We start from the raw sequence: 21,847 nt of genomic DNA, 5'->3' as shown, positions 1-21,847 counted from the left end.
GTATGTACCAAATAGGACCCACTTTAAGCAGCAGCCCCAGACCATTCCCCTCCAAAGGTGACCATAATCCTGGATTCCGAGTCTTTTGTACTTTTACTACCTTAGTATTTATCCCTAAACGTTACAAGGTCGTTCTCCACATTTTGAAAGCTTACATAAGCTTACATAGACATCTTCCCCTCGTTTTAAAGAGATTTTTAAAAATTTTATTTTTGAGAAAGCACTAGGGAGGGAGGAAGAAAGCGAGGGAAAGGACAGAATGGGGGACAGAGGATACGAAGCAGGCTCTGGGCTGACCACAGTGAGCCTGAGGTAGGGCTTGAACCCTGAGATTCTGACCTGAGCTGAAGTCGGGCGTTCAACTGACTGGGCCACCCAGACGCCCCATGGACTCTTTTACTTCACCCGTAGCCCCTTATTCATTGATTTCTGTCCCAATAAGCCTGACCCCAGAGAGCCGGCCGCCATTCCTTTGGCTGAGCCCTCGGTGAAATGGCTGGCGTTCCAGGCGCTTCCTTAGAAGGTCACCAGAGGAGGAGCAAGAAAGGACTCTGAGGACGGGAGAGAAGGCAGATTCGGCCTCCTGGCTCCACGTGAGGGGAGGGAGAGTCCGGGAGGGCTGGCGGGCAGCCCGCTTTCTGGGCGGACCCTCTCGAGGCGAGACCGTCTAGCTCGCGGCTTCAAGGTTCCTTCACGGTGGCCTCAGCTTTACCCCCCGGGCACTGGGTGCCCCGCTCCGTGCTGCTGCAGAGGCGGGGGAGCGCCCCAAGGCCCGAGGGAGACTCAGGGAGGACCGCGGACCGCCTCCCGGTTGGCGTGCCCTGCGGGCCCCAGGTAGCACGCCCGCGGCTCCCCGCCCGCAGGCCTTTGTCTCTCTCGGGCTCCCGTCCGCCCGTCCGTCCCCCGCGCCCCCATTGGCCGCGGCCCCAGCCGGGGACGGGAGAGGAGGGAGCGAGTGGGCGGGGCCGCGTGGCGTCAGCGCAAGATGGCGGCCTCGGCGGCGCTGTTCCTGCGCTTGTGGAGCGAGCTGCGGCTCGGCGCGCGGGGGCTGTGCGCGAGGCTAGCGACGCCGCCCCCTCGGACCCCGGACCAGGTGAGCCGGACGGAGGTGGGCCCCGAGTCCGGGAGCCCTTTGGTGGAGTTCTGGGCGGACCGCCGCCGCACGGGGGTTCCGGGACGCAGCACCTCAGGGTGCTGAATGGAACGCCGCCCGCGTTTTGGGGAGTTTCCTGCCTCCCGGGGTGGGCAACGCTTGCGCCCCCGAACACCACCTCCTCTGGACCCCACGTGGGCGCCAGGGGAGGGGAGGTCACCTGTTCCCTGTTTCAGTGACCGCCCAGGTAATGCTTGAGGGGGAGGGGCCCGGGATGCTGGGGTGCCACTGCGGCCTTGGGGGTATTTTCCCCGCGCTGGTGGTGGTGGGGGTGATGTTTGCTCTTTTGATTCAACCTGCCTCTGCACTGACAGAGATCCAGCCATTCTGACCTCCAGGCTGATCACTTCGTGCCCTTACAACTCCGATGGCCCCTCTGCCCTCGCTTTCATCCCTTCCCTTCTGTACCCTACTGCTGTGAGCCCCGGGCATCCAAATGCCATACCTACCCGTCCTATCCCTTTTTGTGCCCTCTGTTGCCTTGCTCCTGGAAGCCCAGTGTCTTGCCAGACTCCCTGATCTCGTTTCCCTGCCCTACAGGATCCTGGACACCCGGCCTATCAACTCTTGAATCCCTGGGGCCTGGTCCGGGGCAGTCTAGTTTTTGACTATTCTAAGAGATCCAGGCTCCTGGTTGCGCCTCCAGAGACACCACACCCCGAGGCTGTGTGGTTGTCTGCTTCCTGGCTTCCGACCTTGATTCTTCTCCAACCAGGGTGCCCCAATCATCCTGACCTTTCTTCTCTTTCAGCTAACCTACCTCTTTCTCAATTGCAGGCCACAGAGATTGGGAGCCGCACGGGCACTAAGGCCCAGGCTCAGGGTCCACAGCAGCAGCGAGGCACAGAGGGTCCCAGCTACGCCAAAAAAGTCGCACTCTGGCTTGCTGGGCTGCTTGGGGCCGGTGGGACTGTGAGCGTCATCTATATCTTCGGTGAGGGGCATATGCCTGTTCCCTAATTTTGTTCCCTTGGCCCTCTTTTCTGTAGAACCTCTTTCCCCTGAGGGTTTCACCCACCTTCATCCCCTGGCTCCTCCCTGCATAAGGCAGCCAACTAGAACATCATCTACCTTGGAAATGGGAGAAGTGACCTTTCTTCTCCTTCTACCCACTCTGCTGAAGGTTCTACTCTTAGTTCTGCACTAGGATATAGAGAGTCAGTTGGAAGAGGGAAAGATGAGAAGGAGAGGACTGGACCAGCCTCCAAGCAACCTGTTCCTTTAGCACCCAAAACTCCAGCCCTCCCTCTGGTCCCTTCTTCCTTCAAAGACTTAGGAGGCCCTGCCCCAGTCCCTCTTCTCTCAGGAACCCAGAATCCTGACTACCAGCCCCCTTTCTCTCTTGATCTTAAGAGACCATGCCTCTTTCTTCTTTCCTCAGACCCAGGAGTCTAGGCCCCCTGCCCTCTTCCTCCCTCAAGACCCAGGAGACTGAGCCCTGATTTCACTCATTCCTCCCTGTCTTCCTTGCAGGAAACAACTCTGTGGATGAAACTGGCGCCAAGGTGAGAGGGAGAGAGACCCAGAGGCTTTGCCAGGGGTCCCATCCTGTGTGTCCTCTCCCCTTTGGTCTGTTCGGGCTCATTTCTTGTCTAGGGGTGAGCCTCTCCCTCCCAGGGACCTTTGCCTACTCCCAAGGTCCCGGAGATTCCTTTTTTTGGGTTTGATGGGGTTCTGCCCTTGCCATCCCAAATGCTACATTTTTGTCTCTACCTTCCAGATTCCCGATGAATTCGACAATGGTGAGTAAAAGCACAGATTCTGAGGTCCCCTGAACCTTTCTACTCTGCCATTTATAGGGATGTTGCCCTTCCCATCTGGTGCCCTCCTGCTCCACCTCCTTCCATTGGGGGGTAGGGGAGTCAGCAGCTGGATGGCTTTGGGGGGAGGGGCATTACAAAGCCCCAGTCCTCTTGGCTGGCCCAGGAGCAGATGGTCAGGGACAGATGGGGGAGGGGAGTCCATGGTGGGAATGCTTGGGAAGAGGGGCCTGTCTGCCACCAAACACATGGCTTCCTGTGCCTTAGATCTGAGTGTCTGCACCCTTAATCCCTTCCTCTTTATGACAGCCTCTTGTTCCTCCCAGTCCCCCACCCCATCAGGCTCCTCATTTCCAAAACAATGTCTCTTTCCTCCCTCCCTCTTTTAGTTAACCAGCTTTCAGTGGAGAGTTTCTAACAAATTGGATAGTAGAGAGTAGTTGTCAGTTCTGTCACACTTGGCCCTTCCCCGGAGAAAAATAGAATTGGTAGGTCCAGAAAGCCACCTGTTTGTGCTGGGGAAGTTTGCAAACCCACATGTTAACACATTGATTATTTAAGCTGGGCAGGTGGGTAAGTATGAAATTTTAAGTGGGTAGTCTTCCTGGATTAAACAGATTAGCGTACTGATTTAAATTGAGCAGGTGAACATGCATTGTGTGTGTTTATTAACATAACTGGTTTCAGTATTTTTGTTTTTTTGTGTTTTTTTTTTTTAATTTTTTTTTTGTTTGTTTGTTTATTTTTGAGACAGAGAGAGACAGAGCATGAACGGGGGAGGGTCAGAGAGAGAGGGAGACACAGAATCCAAAACAGGCTCCAGGCTCCGAGCCATCAGCACAGAGCCTGACGCGGGGCTCGAACTCACGAACCGCGAGATCGTGACCCGAGCCAAAGTCGGACGCCCAACCGACTGAGCCACCCAGGCGCCCCATGTTTTTTTGTGTTTTTTTTAATGTTTGAGAGAGAGAGAGCGTGCACATGTGTGCGCACAAGTGGGGGAGGGGCAGAGAGAGTAGGGGGACGGAGGATCCGAAGCAGGCTCTGGGCTGACAACAGTGAGCCTGATGCAGGGCTCATACCCAGAATCCCTGAGATGATGACCTGAGCTGAAATTGGATGCTCAACTGACTAAGCCACCCAGGCACCCCGGTATTTTGGTTTTGAAAAGGCAGGTCCATAGATAGTGTTTAATTAGAGTAAAAATGCTGTAATAAAGCAGGCAGTCATGTAAGTTTCCTGCTTTAAACCGGATTCAGTATATTCATTTGAACCAGGGTTTTTTGGGGCACCTGGCTGGCTCAGTCAGAAGAGCATGCAGCTCTTGATCCCGGTGTCGTGAGTTCAAGCCCCGTGTTGGGTGCAGAGATTACTTAAATAAACAAAAGTTTGAAAAAATAATAATAAAAAAACAAACCAGGATTTTTTTTATTGGTACTTTGGAGCAGGTAGTTCTTTGTTGTGGGGGAGTCCCCTGTGCATTGAAGGATGTTTAGCATCATCCTGGGCCTCTGTCCACTGGATGTCAGTATGTTGACAAGCACACAGGTCTTCAGACATTGCCAGAGTTTCCTGGAAAGTGGCAGACGAGATGGCTCCAAGTTGAAAACCATTAGTTAATATGTATAGCTGTATGTATATACTTAGTGTAGTTTAGATAGGCTCAGCATACTCACTAAAAGCAGGCATACCTGGAAACCTAGTGGTTCAAAATGAGCTAAACACATGACGGCGTAACGTCAGCACAGTTGTATGTGGGTTTTTTTTTTTTTTTTTCCTAAAAGGAGTAATTTTTTTTTTTTTTAAGTTTATTTATTTTGAGAGAGAGAGACAGTGAGCAGGGGAGGGACAGAGAGAGAGCAAGAGAGAATCCCAAGCACTGTCGGCATGGAGCCCGATGCAGGGCTCAGACTCATGAACCGTGAGATCGTGACCTGACTTGAAACCAAGAGTTGGATGCTTTACAGACTGAGCCACCCAGGTGCCCCATTTGTGAGTTTTAAGCGGGCAGATGTATAAACATTCTGTTTTTTATTTGGGGTGGTGTGTGGGGATAAGTATTCACGTTGAAACTGGGCAGGTGAATAAATGTATTTGTTCCTGCCTGGCGGTCACGTCATTGCCTTCTACCTTCGGACTTAGAAATGAACTCATTCATACCAGGTGGGTATGTAGACCTGTTTGTGTCTGGTAGGGAAATAAAGCTCTGGTGTGTCCAGGAGGTTGAGCAGTGGCTCATCTTGGAATCCCTTTGTGCCCCGGTGTCCTCCTAGATCCAATTCTGATACAGCAGTTGCGCCGGACTTACAAATATTTCAAAGACTATAGACAGGTGAGCGGGAGTCCTGAGCCCGGTCCCCATCCCTCCGGCACCGGCTCCTGCCTCCTTGTCTGAGTGTTCCCATTCTGTCCTTCTTCCACAGATGATCATTGAGCCCACCAGTCCCTGTCTCCTCCCTGACCCTCTGAAGGAGCCATATTACCAGCCACCCTACACACTGGTCTTGGAGCTAACTGGCGTCCTCCTGCACCCTGAGTGGTCGGTGTGTCCCGGGGAAGGCAGCGGGCTGGGGACACTAGATAGACATGGGTGGCTGCGTTGTGATGACGTGGTCAGGAGCGGAGACTCCGCAACCAGCTCCACTGTCACCAGGGAAGAAGGTGTCACTCTCATTGCCTCGCTTTTCTCAACTGCGAGACTCCCCACCCTGTAGGTTGTTGTAAGTGTGCCTCGGCACCCAGTGTGTGCTACGGAGGAGTGTGCTGTTACTCTGGGACCCAGACCCTCGGTCACAGCCATGTACTCCTGAGCCCCCAAGAACTACAGAGATGGGGAAGAGCCCTCCAGTTCTGGGAATCCCCCCCAGGCTGGAGCTTTATCCTGTTGGGGGCTTCTGGGTCTTGGGGTTTCACTGTCCTCACTGCCTCCCCAGCTGGCCACTGGCTGGAGGTTTAAGAAGCGTCCGGGCATCGAGACCTTATTCCAGCAGCTCGCCCCTTTGTATGAAATCGTCATCTTTACGTCAGAGACTGGCATGGTAAGGCCTCAGGACAGGGGAGGGATGGTCAGTGAGGTGGGAGATGGGGAGGGTCAGGGCTCAGCCTGACCTTGTTCTCCCTCCCATCCCCACCCCTAGACTGCATTCCCACTCATCGACAGCGTGGACCCTCATGGCTTCATCTCCTACCGCCTGTTCCGGGATGCCACAAGATACATGGATGGGCACCATGTCAAGGTGCCATGTGGGGGCTGTGGGCAGTCTTCTGGGACTTGGTAGGGGGCTGGCACTTCCTGAGGGAGAGAGCTCTGACCCCAGCCTCAATCCTGCTTCGGCCCCAGGTCTGGTTCTGACAGGACTTCAGCTTTCCCCCAGCACAGGCTGGGCCTCTAGGCTCTTCTCCCTTCTGCCTGAATCTGGGAATGGGAGTGGGGGTAGATAGGACCTCTCCAAAGAAGACAGTTGGGGGTAGTGCATGGATATAAGGTTTGGAAGCCATCTCTTGTCTCTGTATTCAGAAGTGAGTGTTTTGGGGACTGTGTAATTGTAACCATTATATTATATGAGACTCAGCCTCGTTTGTATTTCCAGGACATTTCGTGTTTGAATCGGGACCCTGCCCGCGTAGTAGTCGTGGACTGCAAGAAGGAAGCCTTCCGCCTGCAGCCCTACAATGGCGTTGCTCTGCGGCCCTGGGATGGCAACTCTGATGACCGGGTCTTATTGGACCTGTCTGCCTTCCTCAAGAGTGAGGCTGACCCCTGACCTCCTGGCCTCTGACCCTGGAGCCCATGACTCTCAAGAGAACTGATAGATGCTTAATTCTGGCTTTTATTTATTTACTTTTCCATGTAAAATTGGATATATTTGAGGTGTGGAGGTTCGCAAGCATCTTGCAGTCTTTAGAAGCTTCTGAGAAGGTTTAGAGGTGCTCTGGGGTACTTAGGGGGTGTTCAAGGGAGCCCTTTTAGAGTGTTGAGAGATGTTCCAGGTAGCTCTGATCTTTATCCTTCCCTGCGGCCTTTCTGCCTGGCTGACCCCTGCCTTCTGTGCCCACAGCCATTGCACTGAACCGCGTAGAAGATGTCCGGACTGTGCTAGAGCATTACGCCCTGGAGGATGACCCACTGGAGGCTTTCAAACAGCGGCAGAGCCGGCTAGAGCAGGTGGGTGCTCAGATCTGCAGTTGCGGGTGGGGGAGGGGGGCATCACGTCAGTTCCCGAAGCTCCCAGGGGAGGAGCCGTGGAGCAGCCTGTCTCTGGCTGTAAGACCTTGAGTGTGGACCTTGTCTTCCACACAACCTGTCTGGGAGGGCTCTTGTCATGGGGGAGGGGCTGGTAGATTCCACAGCCTGCTTGAGAACAGGAGGCAGGAAATGCCAAGCGTGGGTCTTGGAGAAGGGTAGTTTGTGATAGCTTTGAGCAGATCTGAGGGCCCAGGTTTGGTGTGGACAGAGGGTTTGAGTCAAGCCTGGGGAGAGGGATCCCCGGACACTTGGTGGAAGGGATGGGGCAAGGCGTTCTGGTGGTCTTGATGTGATCCTGGTAGTTTGGAAGTGAGGCTAAGAATACGGATGGAGTTTGGGAAAGAGATTCTCAGGGGTCTAGATGGAAGTTGACCAGATTTCGGGTTGAGTGCCCGGGAGTAGGGCTGGAGCTCCTGAGTGTCCAAAGGACAAGGCCCTGGAGATTCGGGCCTGGGATCCTTCAGCATCCAGGCAGGGCTCGTACAGCTGAGGGCTGGGCACTGGGGGCCTGGGGAGCAGGACGGTGCAGTCTGGTGAAGGGCCTAGGGTCTCGGCAGCATCCAGGTTAGGATAAATAGGATCTGGGATAGGTTCGCAGGGTTCAAGGGAGGGGCTTCCTGGGACCTGGGGAAGGGGATCATGACAATCCCTGCGATTTGAGTCTGGGCTGGGTGTTCTAGGGGGTTGGGGAAGGGGTTTGGGCTGGGTAGAGATTTAAGGAAGGTGGCCTCTCGGCTGGCGGAGCCTGGGACGAGACTGCCGGCCCCAGGCTGACCTTGCTCTCTGTCCCTCACCCCAGGAGGAACAGCAGCGCCTGGCCGAGCTCTCCAAGTCCAGCAAGCAGAACCTTTTCTTTGGCTCTCTGACCAACCGCTTATGGCCTCGCTCCAAACAGCCCTGACTTCTGAGCCTCTGCAGACTCACTGCCTAGGTCCTGGGCCCTAGGCCCCAGTGCTCCCAGACCATGGCTCGGGCAGCCACATCCAATAAAGTCCATCCCAGATGCCACAGTCCTGTGTCCGGAGAGTCTTCAGATGGGGGCATCAGGGTGAGGTCCGGGACTCTTGGGTCATCGTCCCATGGGGGCTGATCGGCTGCAGAGCACGGAGTAGGTTCTCTGGTGGATCAGGACTGGTTTTGAATCCTGGCCTGGGAATCTGAAAACTTGGGTCCCTCTGGCCATGTCTTCCTATGTGCTGTGTGACCCACAAAAAGAGCATCTGCCTCTTTGACCTCAGATTCCTCATCTGTGGAAAAGGGAAGAGAGGGCGGCACTGGGGCTTTTAGAGACAGGTCGATGCCAGGCTGCTGTGTGTATGTGCCGAGTGTGGGCTCAGTGGGGCTCTGGGAGCCCGGAGACCCTCCTGTCTCAGGAGGGCAGCTGGTGTTCCCTCTGCCAGCTGTGGCCCTCGGGGAAGGTGGGCCTGGAGTTGCTTGAACTGCTTTCTCAATAGAAGCCAGAAGTTGGGTGCCTGGGTGGTTCAGTCAATTAAGGATCTGACTCTTGTCATGACGTCAGCTCAAGTCATGATCTTAGGGTGATGAAATCAAGCCCTACGTTGGGCTTGAAACCTGCTTAAGATTCTCTCCCTCTGCCTCTCTTCTGCTTGCACACTTGCACTCTCTCTCCAAAAAAAAAAAAAAAAAAAAAAAAAAAAAGAATTAGCCAGAAATTGGGATTTTTTTCTTTTTAATGTTTGTTTGAGAGAGCGAGCACACAGTGTGAGCGCACACGAGCAGGGGAGGGGTAGAGAGAGAGGGGGAGAGAGAGAAGCCCAAGCAGGCTCCCACACTGTCTGTGTGGAGCCCCACATGGGGCTCAAACTCATGAACCGTGAGATCATGACCTGAGCCGAAATCGGGAGTCCAATGCTTAATGGACTGAACCACCCAGGCGCCCCCAAATCTCCCAGTTCTTAAATGTGGGCCCCTAACTAGGACAGGCAGACTATGTAGTGCTTCTCTGCCGTGGGGCTTTCTGTGATGTTTATTCTGTGCTCCGGATCTGCACTGGCCAGCACAGCAGCCAGTGGCCATATGGAGCTATGGATTCCCTGAATTGTGATGACAGTGACTGAGGAATGGAGTTTCTCCTTGTTTCATTTTAATTTGAATTCAAGCAGCCACACGTGGCTCCTGGCTCCTGCAGCGGACAGTGCGGTTGTGTATCATTCCACGGTGTAAGTCCCAGACTGTCTGTCCCAAGTTCACATCCCAGCTTTACCACTTCCTGCCTTGTGTGGTCTCAGGCAAGTTACTTCACCTCGCATGCCTCCGTTTCTCCATCTGTAAAGATCACGGTACCTACCTCGTTGTCGGCGGGGCTTGAGGGCTGAGCGAGACGCTCCCCGGAGGCGCCCAGATGGTAGCTGTGTCCCTTGGGCAAGGCATCTTTGTGCCTCCACTTTCTCATCTCTCGGATGGGGGTGACGGTAGGAGCTGTCTTAGAGCAGCTGGGAGGCGTAAACAGGACAGGCCGTGCTCAGGCTGCATCTGTATTCCTGTGGTGCTTCTTACCAGGTGCCCATACTGACTCTTCACAGGTGAAAGTGTCCTGGGCTGATTTGGTGGCGCCCAGCCCCGGCTGTCCCAGCCTTTCCTCCAGCCAGCATTTAGTGCTAGTACCAGTTCGATATTTTCAAAAGACGTCTGCTGGTGTTACAGTAATTAAAATGTAACTGTGTGGGCCAGATTGAACCCCTGAACTATAGGTTTTTTTTAAAGGCTCACAGATGTCTACGAAGAAGTATTAAACTTTTCATGACCCCCCCCAGCCCCAAGGTGTAGTATCTGTAACCCCAGCAAAGTCTCAGGGGTCTTGGTTTACTCATTCATAGGAGGTTAATAGTAGTACTTCCCTCATTCATTCACTTACTCAGCAAGTGTTTCCTAAGTGCTGACTGCCCAGCCTTGTTCTAGACACTAGGGTGCATCAGTGAGCAAATTAGACCTAGAGCTCTCATGTTCTCAGACATGTTCTTACGGAGGAGATAATGGTCAGATATTTCTCAATAAATGCATAAAGAAAAATAAGGGGAGTGGGTATACTAAGGAGATAGAGCGGTTTGGAGACTTGAGGTGCTGTTTTATTATTATTTTTTTTTAATGTTTATCTGTTTTTGAGAGAGCGTGTGCGAGTGCATGAGCAGAGGAGAGAGAGAATCCCAAGCAGGCTCCACACTGTCAGCGCAGAGCCCAGGGTGGCGCTCAAACCCACAAACCGTGAGATCAGGACCTGAGCCAAAGTCAGATGCTTAACCGACTGAACCACCCAGGTGCCTCTATTTTTGTTTTTAATGCTTATTTTTGAGAGAATGAGCACAAATGGGGGAGGGGCAGAGAGAGAGAGAGAGAGAGAGGGAGACAGAATCCAAAGCATGCTCAAGGCTCCAAGCTGTCAGCGCAGAGTCTGATGCAGGGCTCGAACTTATGAACTGTGAGATGATGACCTGAGCTGAAGTTGGGTACTTAACCAATCGAGCGACCCAGGTGCCCCTGAGGTGCTGTTTTGGATTGAATGGAACAGTCAAGGAAGGCCTCCTGGGAAGGTATATTTGACAGACCATAATGAAATGAGAAAAGCCATGGGGACATCTGGGTGTGTCAGGTGCAGTCACCTCAGGACCTTTGCGCTTGCTGTATCCTCTGCCAGGAATATTTCCCCAGGATCCTTATCACTTCCCTCTCTTCCCCCTACTTATCCCCCCCCCCCCACCTTATGTCTTTGCTTGGATGTCACCTCAGCATGACCTGTGGGCCCTAAGGTTGGCAAATAAGGAAAAGTTCTGAATAGCCAAAGAGACTCATGGAAATCTCTTAAAGTATACTTTACACACAGACATGACAGAATTCACCTGAAACACTATCCTGTCTGGCACAAGCCTTCAATAAAGTCTGGTTTTTTTTATGATCTTCAAAATGAGATATCTCAGACCTGGAATCTGTTATCTTCCCAAGTTATTATCCAGGATAGGAATCTGCCTTTTCCCACAGCAGTTTTTAAGGACTGTCCAAATTCCATTTGAATGTCTCCTTTGATGGGAAGCTCACTCCTCCACCTGCCCCAGTAAAGGGTCTAATTTGCCTCCTGGTAATCAGTCCATGAGGTCTGGCTCTGTGTTTAGGGCTACAGAGCCAGTCTGAGTAGGGGGAGGGTATGTGGAAGGAGGGCCTCAGGTGTCAACCTTAGAGTCTCTGTGTTTTGAAGGCACAGGAGAGCCATGCAAGAGCCTGCAGGAGAGGGACACGGGTCAGATTTGTGCTTAGGCCCCCCGAGCCAGAGTGGTCACAGCTGGGAGAGAGTAATCAGGGGGCTCTGGGGCTCAGAGGAGGTGCCTGGCCACCTTGGTGGATGTGAGGGAAGGCCTGCAGGAGGGGAAATCTGGTGAGGACAATGAAATAGAGGAGGGAGTGGAAAAGACACAACTAGAGGGAAGACCTGTACAAAGGAATCTGGGTAGTGTGCACAGTGACCACGGCTCCCCTTGCTCACAATCCTTCTAAGACCCCAGGCCTCAGGAAAAAAAAAAAAAAAAAAAAAAAAAATTCAGATTTTATTTTTAATCTCTATCTCCACCCAACGTGGGGCTCGAGCTCACCACCCTGAGCTCAGGAGCCAATCGCGCCACCGACTGAGCCAGCCAGGCGCCCCTAAGAACAAACTACTCCGTTGAACTCTCCTTCATTAAAAATTGCTGCGCGCTTGTGTGTGCCCCGTTCTGCTGGACTATGCTTTGTTGATCATTCTGTCTTCTCCAAAAGAAAAATTTGTAAATGGAACCTGTATTCTGCCCGCCCCCCCCCCCCATAATTATTAGCCTCCAACTATTAAAACGTCTTATTTGCGGGGAGTTCACGTCATCTAAGCGCTTCACTCGGCACCTGGCACGGAACGATTACGGCCAGAGAAGCCGGAGCATCTGCTCCTCACTGGGCTTCCCTTGCCGTGGTCCGGGAACACTAAGGGGCTTCTGGAGGGCCCGGGGGTGCCCCCTCCCCCCCACTGTGAGGGAGCGGGCCCCTGATTTGTGAAGACGGAATTTCCTGCCCATTTGCTCCTCACACCTTCCGGAGGCCAAACGGGCGGCCCAGCTGCGGCCCAAAGGGGGAGGGGCGCGGCCGTCCGGCAGATGGCGGCATTTACATACAGCTGGAGCCCCCTCTCGGGCGGGGGCTCCTCACCCCGGCGTCTGGTGCGTCCGCGAAGCGGGGGTTGGAAGGGTGGCTTTGTCTTCGGGAGGGGAGCACACACCGCGCGTGTGCACGCACGTGGGGGTCCACAAAGAACCCTGGATCTTCGTCGCGTCCACGCAGGGCTACGGCCACGGACTTCCCACACCTAACCTCTTTCACACAGGGACGCTCGGTTATTCGCGGCTTACGCAGACCCTCCCCCCCCACGCGGCCACCCAGAGGTGCCTGCACAGAGCAGAGATTTAAAGGTTCATATGGCTACACACAGTGTTCAGGATCTAACATTTACGCAATGATACGCACATCCACAACAGCCAATCTCAAGAAGTACACAGGATAATCAGGTACACCCCTGTTTTCCCACGCTGGTGCACACGCGTACACACACACACACACACACACACCCCACAGAATCTTAGAATTACAACCTCACAACCTGTCTTCACCATATACAATTTTAGGCACACAGTCACGTGCAGCCTCCATCCGGTAACTCTTGATCACACCACACAGGCACAGAATTTAAAATCGTATATAACTTTACACACTGGCTGCACCTAACCCCACCTCATCTTCAGCCACACACAAGATCACACGCTCACTACATTGCTTCTGCCCATATTACAATCTCACGGTTGCTCCAGCAAGCTCCCTTTCCCCTGCGATCTCCTCCCCTGGGGTCTCCTGGAGCCGGGCTGCTGCCTGAAGGGGCGGAGCCGTCCCCTCAGATATAAGGCTCGGGAGCCAGCAGCTGCGGCTCCCGGCACCCCCGAAAGGCCATGGTCAGCCCGCAGATGGCCCAGCTCCTGTCCCGGACGGTGATCCTGGCGCTTCTTTTCCTTCCCCAGGTCAGAGCAGGAATAGAAAGGGGTGGGATGGGAAGGGGTGGGACGCAGCAGTCGTGCGGCGGGGGCGCGGGACAGACGGGACGCCTGGGCCCCCACGCCCCCTCACCCGGTACTCCTTTCCGGCCCCAGGCAGGGCCGGCAGGCGTCTTCGAGCTGCAGATCCACTCTTTTGGGCCGGGACCAGGCCCGGGGGCCCCGCGGTCCCCCTGCAGCGCCCAGGGCCCGTGCCGCCTCTTCTTTAGGGTCTGCCTGAAGCCAGGGGTCTCCGAAGAGGCCGGCGAATCTCCGTGCGCCCTAGGCGCGGCGCTGAGTGCGCGCGGACCGGTCTATACCCAGCAGCCTGGAGCGCAGGCACCTGACCTGCCGCTGCCCGACGGCTTCATGCGCGTGCCCTTCCGGGAAGCCTGGCCGGTGAGAACCCGCCCCAGGGCACCCCCCCCCCCCGTGCTTGGAGGCCTTCTGCCCGCCAACTTCCAAGACCCCAACCTTGCCACCTAGGGACCCCAGATTTCCAGACCAGTAACTATCATCTGGAATCCCACATTCTTAGACCCGTAAATCCTACTCACAAGGTACCAGAAACTTCTGACTCCAACTTCCCCTATGGAGATCCCAAATGTTCTGACCCCCGCCCTGCATGCTTGAGACCCCAAATTCCCAGAACCCCAAACTTACTTCTGTAAATCTTCAATTCACAGAATACTACCTCTCTTCCTTGGGGATCCCTAAACACTTGACTCCTTACCTTTATCTCCAAATCTCCATGCACTTGGGACCTTCCCATACCCTGTCTTTGGGACCCCAATCTCCTCTCACTTTATCCCTTCTCAGATATTCCGGTTGGGGCCCATATGCATGAATTTTACCTTCAAAATCCTATCTCCCATCCCACAGCCCCAAAAGTGGAGAGGTGAACAGACCTGTGTATGAATTCTAGACCCCTTGGCCTTTTGGGCAAGGTGACTTTCCCTTTTCCAGCCTCAGTTTCCTCATCTATAAAATGGGATCATCATGATACCTCACAGGGGTCCCTTTTGAGGGATTCAACCAGGTATTTCCAGTATAGTTTTTATCTGCAGTAAGGGCTCAATAAAGGAAGCCCAAACTGTCATTCCTTCCCTGGGCCAGTCCCTCTCAGAATTGTCCCTTGTCTGCTTGGTCCCTGGAATGACCATCACCCCTAAAATCTGGCCTTCATCAAGTACCCTCCCCCCCACCCTGACCACTGTCTTCCATCCTTTCCTCCTTCCTCCACCCAACCAGGGCACCTTCTCTCTCATCATCGAAACCTGGAGAGAAGAGTTAGAACAGATTGGCGGTGAGTGTCTTTAGTCATCAGACTGAAGTGTAGAGTGTGGGGGCTCCAGGGAATTGGGCCTGATGTAAGTTCCAAGATAGTGACACGGGGCTATCCGTAGGAGCGTTCACGGGATCGCCGGACCCAGGAGGTCCCCACAGCTCCCAGAGTGTGGTGCTGGGTGTTAGTAGCCCCGGGGCTCATGGCATGTCAGTGTAGAAATGTCCTGGTTCTGGATGTAGGAGTCTCTGGCCGGATCCCAGGTGAAGTATGCCAGAGGGAAGCTCTCGTACTATCTTAGAATCGAAGCCACCAGAGCAGGATATAGCATCTCACAGTTCTGCTCTATCGCCATCTGAATATGATAACCCCAGGGTTCAATATGGGTTACTTCCTGTTCTGTCATGGTGTCCCTATAGAGGTCCCAGGAGCCCTAACGGGATGTCACAGTTTCACCAGAGAGAATATTGAGCAAAGGTTTCAGGGAGGGATATGGTATTTTATCCTTAATTTGAGGGGGATTTGGGTACCATGTAAGGCCCACAGTGGGGGTGTGCTGTCACCGTGTAGATATAGAAAGCTGTGGCACAATGTTGGGGGGGGTGACAGTTTTGCTGGGGAGAAAATGCCACTGTCTCGGTATCCCAAGGCTTCAGGCAATGAGGGTCATTTATGGTCTAGTAATTGGGATCTCTGTCACCATTTTGCTCTAGGAAGATCCTGAGACACAATTTGGGGGTGTTACGACTTCAAAAGACCTGCCGTTGCCCCTTGGCCATATAGAGATAGCAGATGTCACAGGGTGTTAAGAGGTCTCATTACTGCCTTAATATACACAGATTCTGGTGCAAAATATAGGGTTATTTCGGCTTCTGTGGGAGAACTGTTCTCATCATGATGGTCATAGGGTACTAACGGGATCGTGACATCAAAGGTCCCAGGGCACATTATAGGAGTTTACAGCCTTGCTAAGGGTTGAACCGCCATTCTCAGGGCTCTCAAAGTGGTGTTTGGGCCTCGCTAAGAGGGGCAGGGAGAGTACAAGCCAGGAGAGTGCAAGCTCCATCTGTACTGCGAGACTGAGTCGGGTCGGCTCCGGCCCGGCCCCCCACCCCAACGTGGCTCCCTTCTTCCCGCAGGGCCCGCCTGGAGCCTTCTGGCGCGCGTGGCCGGCCGGCGCCGCCTAGCGGCCGGGGGCCCGTGGGCGCGGGATGTGCAGCGCGCAGGCGCCTGGGAACTACGTTTCTCCTACCGCGCGCGCTGCGAGCCGCCCGCCGTCGGGGCCGCATGCGCGCGCCTCTGCCGCTCGCGCAGCGCCCCCTCGCGGTGCGGCCCAGAATTGCGCCCCTGCGCGCCGGTCGAGGACGAGTGCGAGGCAGCGCGTGAGTCCTGCGTTCCACCCCACCCCATCCCCGGCCCTTCCTTAGCTGCACTCGCGGCCCCCAGGCCCCTTGCACAACCTCCTTACCGTCTTCAGGGAACTGGGGACCCAAGAGCTCAGCCCGGGGACCGCAGACATCCCTCTCCAGGAAACTAGGGAATGCTGCGGACCGCTGGCCAAGTACCCACGGCCCGCTCCAGCCCCACTCGCGGTTCAGCCCCCTCCCCACGATCCAGCTACCACCTTCGGGGAAACTGAGGACCCTAGACTTCTCTCTAGCCCCGCCTGGGCACTCCACCCGCTTCTCTCTTCCTAACGCTTTTGTCTTCCCTAATAGGAACCCACACCCATTTCCCATGCCGGTACCCACGCCCGGTTCCACCTCTAACCCATGCCACACCCCTTTCCGGATGCTAGGACCCTCTAAACTCTTCTAACGCTTGGGGCCCTTCTTACCCCCACCCAGGAGCTTTGGAAACTCCTCGCAGTTTCCCACAACCCCCTCATTAAAGGATTCTTTATCCTCTCTCCTTGCAATTGCGGGCCAGATACCATTGCTTTCTAAAGCTTGGATCCCTGACTTCCATTATGGGTACTCTCAGACCCCCTCCCCAAACGTCTGAGCCCCACGGAAGCCCGTAGGACTCCCAGGCTTATCCAGATTCTCCCAGACCTGCCCAAATTCAAGACCTTCCCAATTCCCCCTGAAAGGCCAGGGGCCCTTCCCCAAGCCCCAAGCCCCTTCTCTCACTCTCCTCTCTCCAGGCTCAGACCCTGGAGCCCCCACTCCATTCTCCTTCTGAGAACACAGACTCTGGAGCTCAGTGGCCTGGGTTCACATTCTCTGTCTGGTACTTCCTGTCTTCCTTTCTGGGCCTCAGTTTCCCTGTTTGGGAACCGAGGGGGAAGTTACAATACCATATAGCCCAGAGGGTTGTCTGTCACAAGGATGAAACGGGGTGGTGCACACAGAGCGCCCAGACACTTGTCCGATTCCTATCTTCCTGACCCTGCTCTCATCAATGTTACTCTTCCCTCTGCCTCTTCTTCCCCCGTAGCGGCATGTCGGGCCGGCTGCAGTCCAGACCACGGCTTCTGTGAGCAGCCCAATGAATGTCGATGCCTGGAGGGCTGGACTGGGCCCCTCTGCACCATCCCCGTCTCCAGCAGCTGCCTCACTCCCAGGGGCCCATCCTCTGCTGCCACTGGATGCCTTGTACCCAGGCCTGGGCCCTGTGATGGGAACCCATGTGCCAACGGGGGCAGCTGCAGTGTCAGTATCACCCCCTCCTACGTCATCCTGATCCGTACTTTACCCCCATCTGGGGCTGTTTGAGATCACACCCCGGGAAGGGCTGGGGGTAGCTGTCAGGGGAGGGCTTCCTGGGGCTGTCCAACCTGCATCTGGGGCCACGAGGTGGAATTAGGTGATGGGAATAGGATTGGGAAGAACAGGCCCAGTGGGTGGCACCTAAAGGTGCAGGCACGTGGATGATGAGTCCTATGGGGCTACCAACTTTCCCCCCACCCCCAGAGTAGAGAACAACCTGGGGGCTCAAAGTGGGCAGCAGTGGGGCCAGGCGAGTTGGGAATTTAGGATGAGGGAGCATTAGAGAAGGCTTCCTAGAGATGGGCCCAGGGCTGGGGGCTTCTGACGTCCAATTTGGCTGAGGGGCAGTGGAGTGGGTAGACCAGCTGGGTGGCCTGGGGAAAGCAAACATGTGGCAGTGGGCATGAAGCTGGGGTGTACTGGGATAAAGTGGAGCCCAGCGTGGGCCACCTGAACGGTGCCACCAACGGACGGTGAGAACAGTCAGGGTTCAAGGTAGGGGGAGGGCCTGAGAAGGGGAGATCAGAGAAGGCTTCACGGGGGAGGTGGTCTTAGGGCTAGGACCTGGAAGTGGGATTTGGCTCTGCGGACAAAATCGGGAGGGCAGACCAGGCTGGCAGCATTTGTAGGTGAAGGTGTAGAAGTGGGAATGGGGGCTCTCCGGGCCTCCAGAGCCTCCCCTCTGTGGGCTTGGATGGGCGGATCCAGAAACATGGAGTGCAGCGAGGGATTGTTTCATGGGGGACTTCCCAGGTGAGGCAGGACGGGACAATGAGCAGCCCCCCATGTTCGAGGTAGGAGGGGGGATGGGATTTTGCTCCCAGGAGACCCCGTTCTGAAGCCCTCTTGCTGCTACCCAGGAGACATCAGGATCCTTCGAATGCGCCTGTCCCCGCGGGTTCTACGGATTGCGGTGTGAGGTGAGCGGGGTGACGTGTGCGGATGGACCTTGCTTCAATGGCGGCTTGTGTGTGGGAGGCGCAGACCCTGACTCTGCCTACGTCTGCCACTGTCCACCCGGTTTCCAAGGCTCCAACTGTGAGAAGAGAGTGGACCGGTGCAGCCTGAAACCGTGCCGGAACGGTGAGGTGGGAGGACAGATGGTGAGGGATGGTGTGTGGGGGGGATATGGGGGGGGTCCCCTGCATGGTCAGTGGGCAAAAGCAGGGCTTGGCTCAGACAGTCCTGGGTGGGAATCCTAGCTCTGCTCTCTCTAGCTTGTGGCCTGGGGAAGTGACCCTCCCCCTCTGCCCAGCCTGTTTGTTCTGTAAAATGCACAAGGTGGTATTCCTGTCTCAAAAATATTGGAGTAGGGGGCACCTGGCTGGCTCAGTCGGTGGAGCATGTAACTTTCGATCTCGGGGTTGTAAGTTCAAGCCCCATTTTGGGTGTAGAGAGTACTTAAAAAAAAAAAAAATGAGTATCTACAGTGTTCCAGGTCCTGTTCTAGGCACTAGGGAAACAGCAGGGAATGAGATAGACAAAAATCCCTACCCTCATAGAGCTGATAAACAAAATAAATAAATAAATTATATGGGACGTTAGATGGTGATAAAAACTAAGAAGAAAAATAAAGTCAGAGGGGGGTGTGTATGAGCTGGAAGGTTGACACTTGAGCCAAAGTGGTTAGGGAAAAGCTTGCTGAAGGTAGTGGAGGGAGCCATGCGGGGATCTGGGGGAAGAGTATGTTCCAGGTAGAGGGAACAGGAAGTGCAGAGGCCCTGAGGTCGGAATGTACCTGGCTGGTTAAGGGTCCCAGGGAAGCTGATGCAGAAGGAGCAGGGAGAGTGGTGAGAGATGAGGTCAGGGAGGTGACAGACCCGGTGGGACTTCATGGGCTATGATGAGGAGTTTTGGTTTTCCCCGCGGGAGATGGAGCCACAGGAGTCTTCTGAGCAGTGGAGAGACCTGATCTGATATAGGTGTTAGAAGATCATGAGTGTAAAAACTCTCCAAAACCCTGAGTGTTCACTCTGGGCTGAGTGGTACTAGGGACGTGGCAGTGACCAGAGCAGCTCTGGGCCCCGCCCTCATGGGGGTACCAGTCCAGTGGGGGAGGGCACACTTGTCCTCGGAGTCCAGAGTTGTCAGGGTTGTGATGGGGGAGCGCAGGGCTGGGATGGAGTCAGGGAAGGCTTCCTGGAGGAGACAGCAGAGACCTGAAGGGTGAGCTCAGGAAGAGAAGAGGTGAAAAGAATGGGAGGAAAGGAGGAAGTGAAAAGGGAAAGGGCATCCTAGGCAGAAGGCACCGGCAAAGGCCAGCTGGCTAAAACATGTTCTGCAACTGCCATTTGAGTATTGTTGAAGCCGAGAGAAAGATACAGGGACACAGGGCGCCGAAGAGGCGAGGCCGACTTAATCCAAGACTTCACCGGGAGAAAAGCAGACTTGCTTTTCCAGAGGCTGGCCCTAGAGTTAGATGGAGGGAGTGGGGACCCAGAGGAAAGGGCGGGCAGGGGTTACAGAGCCGAGGAGCAGACGTCCGGGCCTTGCTGCTGACGCCCCTTCCCCACAGGCGGGCTCTGCCTGGACCTGGGCCACGCCCTGCGCTGCCGCTGCCGCGCCGGCTTCGCGGGGCCGCGCTGCGAGCACGACCTGGACGACTGCACCGGCCGCGCCTGCGCCAACGGCGGCACGTGCCTGGAGGGTGGTGGCGCGCGACGCTGTTCCTGCGCACTGGGCTTCGGCGGCCGTGACTGCCGCGAGCGCGCCGACCCGTGTGCCGCGCGCCCCTGCGCCCACGGCGGCCGCTGCTACGCCCACTTCTCCGGCCTCGTCTGCGCCTGCGCGCCCGGCTACATGGGCGCGCGCTGCGAGTTTCCGGTTCACCCCGTCGGCGTGGACGACGGCACAGGCGCGTTACCCGCGGCCCTACCAGGCCTGAGGCAGGGGGATCCCCAGCGCTTCCTTTTGCCCCCGGCTTTGGGACTGCTGGTGGCCGCGGGCTTGGCCGGCACTGCGCTCTTGCTGGTCCACGTGCGACGCCGTGGTCCTGTCCGGGATACTGGGTCTCGCTTGCTGGCGGGGACCCCGGAGCCATCGGTGCATGCGCTACCAGACGCACTCAACAACCGGAGAACGCAGGAGGGTTCCGAGGATGGCCCGAGGTGAGGGACCGCAGACGTTCGCCTTGTCTCTCCTGGCTGCTTACCTCAGCCTCCATAGTGCAATTGGCTTGATTCCTCGATACACCTTCTTGATTGGTTCCTTCCTCTTACCTGCCCGAGGCCTCTTTGATTGGGAGGTTCCTTAGCCCCCTTAGTTGGCCTTGGGTTCTCTCCATGGTGGGTGGGGGAAGCAAGAACTGAGAATTTGAAGGGTCGAGATCTTATTCTTTTCCTCCCGCAGCCAGCCCGCGGACTGGAGTCACCCCGAAGATGGAGACTCTCGTGCGATTTACGTCATATCTGCGCCTTCCGTCTATGCCCGGGAGGTAGCTACCCACCTCTACCCGCTCCGCGCACTTTGGGCACGCTGGGCGGAGGCAGCCCCTGCATTTCCCGTAGCCCTCCTTTACCCTATCTGTAAGCTGAGGAGGGTAGAGTCTCTGGAAGGTCCTTAAGCCACCCCTCAGTTACGGCTTAATTTAATTCCAGTTTGTAGCCCTTTTGCTGTCGTTTGGAGCTATTTGCCATCTTCTCTTTGGCAGACCTGTGGCCTTCGTGAGGTCACAGTGGGAGCCTCAGCCAGAGCTTCACTGTTTTCCCCTCCCTGGGGAGAGGGAGAGGAGGCAGAGGGGCAGCCCTTTCTAATGCCACCTACTCATTTCATTTCTAGGCCTGACCTGCCCCTTCTCCATCAGCGCCTGGAGACAGAACCCGGATATTTTTGTATTTACTTGGTGGTGCCCAATGTTCTGCCTTAGACACTTTGGAGCTGGAGGGGGTGGCTGGGAGAATTTTACTGTTGGGAGTTGTACATAATGGTTATTTATATCCTATTTTCTCCTCTCTCCATCTCTCCAGAGACCTCTATAAAGGCTCTTACTTTGATCAGCTTTGGCTCACTGGGCTAAGTGCTTTGTACTCCGTGTTGGGACTGAGGGGAGAGATCGTGTCTCCTGGGAAGCATACCAGTTACGACTCTGCTGGAGGGATCAGAAACAACTCAAAGTGGCTTAAATAAGGAGGAGAATGTATTAGTTCATAAAAATGAATCTTGTAGTGGGTGTAGTTTCAGCAGAGCTGGATTCAGGACCGGGAGTCCCCGTCCCACCCCCCCCCCCCCAGTTGTGTCTGGGAACGACTTCATTTGCAAACGGGCTTTCATTGGCTCTGGCGTGTCACGTGGCCTTGCCTCCCCCCCCCCCCCCCCCCCCCCAGTGTGTTTTATTGTGATTGGTCAGTCCTGGTTATTTGTCTAGCGTGCGGCGGGAAGTGAAGTAAGTCAGGCTGTCCAAATCAGGTGGAAACTGTGGCTAGACCAGTGTCCCTCCCTCTGCCTCAAATCGGGGTTTGTTACTAGACCTGAGAGTATTGTATCAGGCAGGCAAAACAGCTGAGTAAGTTTGAAGAGCTAATTGGCTTTATGAAGGGATTCGTGAGTTGGGCAGCCTCCTGTCTGGTGAGTAGAGGGACGCTCCGAGGAGTTGCACAAAGTGGAAGGTTTTTATAGGAAGGAGAGGGGGGCAAGGAAGTTA

The 21,847-nt window shown here is 55.2% G+C and overlaps 2 protein-coding genes across 3 annotated transcripts; both read left to right on the top strand.

The window, feature by feature from the left end:
* Positions 1-950: 950 nt before the first annotated feature.
* On the top strand, positions 951-8,169 carry TIMM50 (translocase of inner mitochondrial membrane 50). 2 transcript variants are annotated; one of them, XM_007096992.2, is made up of 11 exons: positions 951-1,093; positions 1,931-2,087; positions 2,627-2,658; positions 2,874-2,895; positions 5,187-5,245; positions 5,337-5,456; positions 5,847-5,951; positions 6,051-6,149; positions 6,504-6,660; positions 6,972-7,078; positions 7,959-8,169. In XM_007096992.2, exons 1-11 carry the CDS (start codon positions 986-988, stop codon positions 8,058-8,060), a joined length of 1,068 nt encoding a protein of 355 aa, XP_007097054.2. In that variant the 5' UTR covers positions 951-985; the 3' UTR covers positions 8,061-8,169. The 2 variants fall into 2 exon arrangements, with proteins under 2 accessions (XP_007097054.2, XP_042826038.1); XM_042970104.1 differs by lacking the exons at positions 951-1,093; positions 5,187-5,245 and having other exon boundaries at positions 2,000-2,087.
* Positions 8,170-13,127: 4,958 nt separating this feature from the next.
* On the top strand, positions 13,128-21,203 carry DLL3 (delta like canonical Notch ligand 3). Its single transcript, XM_042969170.1, has 9 exons — positions 13,128-13,200; positions 13,330-13,611; positions 14,464-14,518; positions 15,637-15,879; positions 16,937-17,151; positions 18,069-18,291; positions 19,724-20,315; positions 20,557-20,641; positions 20,986-21,203. The coding sequence occupies exons 1-9, from the start codon at positions 13,132-13,134 to the stop codon at positions 20,989-20,991; spliced, it is 1,770 nt and encodes a 589-aa protein (XP_042825104.1). The 5' UTR covers positions 13,128-13,131; the 3' UTR covers positions 20,992-21,203.
* Positions 21,204-21,847: the final 644 nt, after the last annotated feature.

This window comes from Panthera tigris, chromosome E2 (genome assembly GCF_018350195.1).
Source record: "Panthera tigris isolate Pti1 chromosome E2, P.tigris_Pti1_mat1.1, whole genome shotgun sequence".
NCBI classification, from domain to species: domain Eukaryota; kingdom Metazoa; phylum Chordata; class Mammalia; order Carnivora; family Felidae; genus Panthera; species Panthera tigris.
This window is presented reverse-complemented; position numbering and strand designations above follow the sequence as displayed.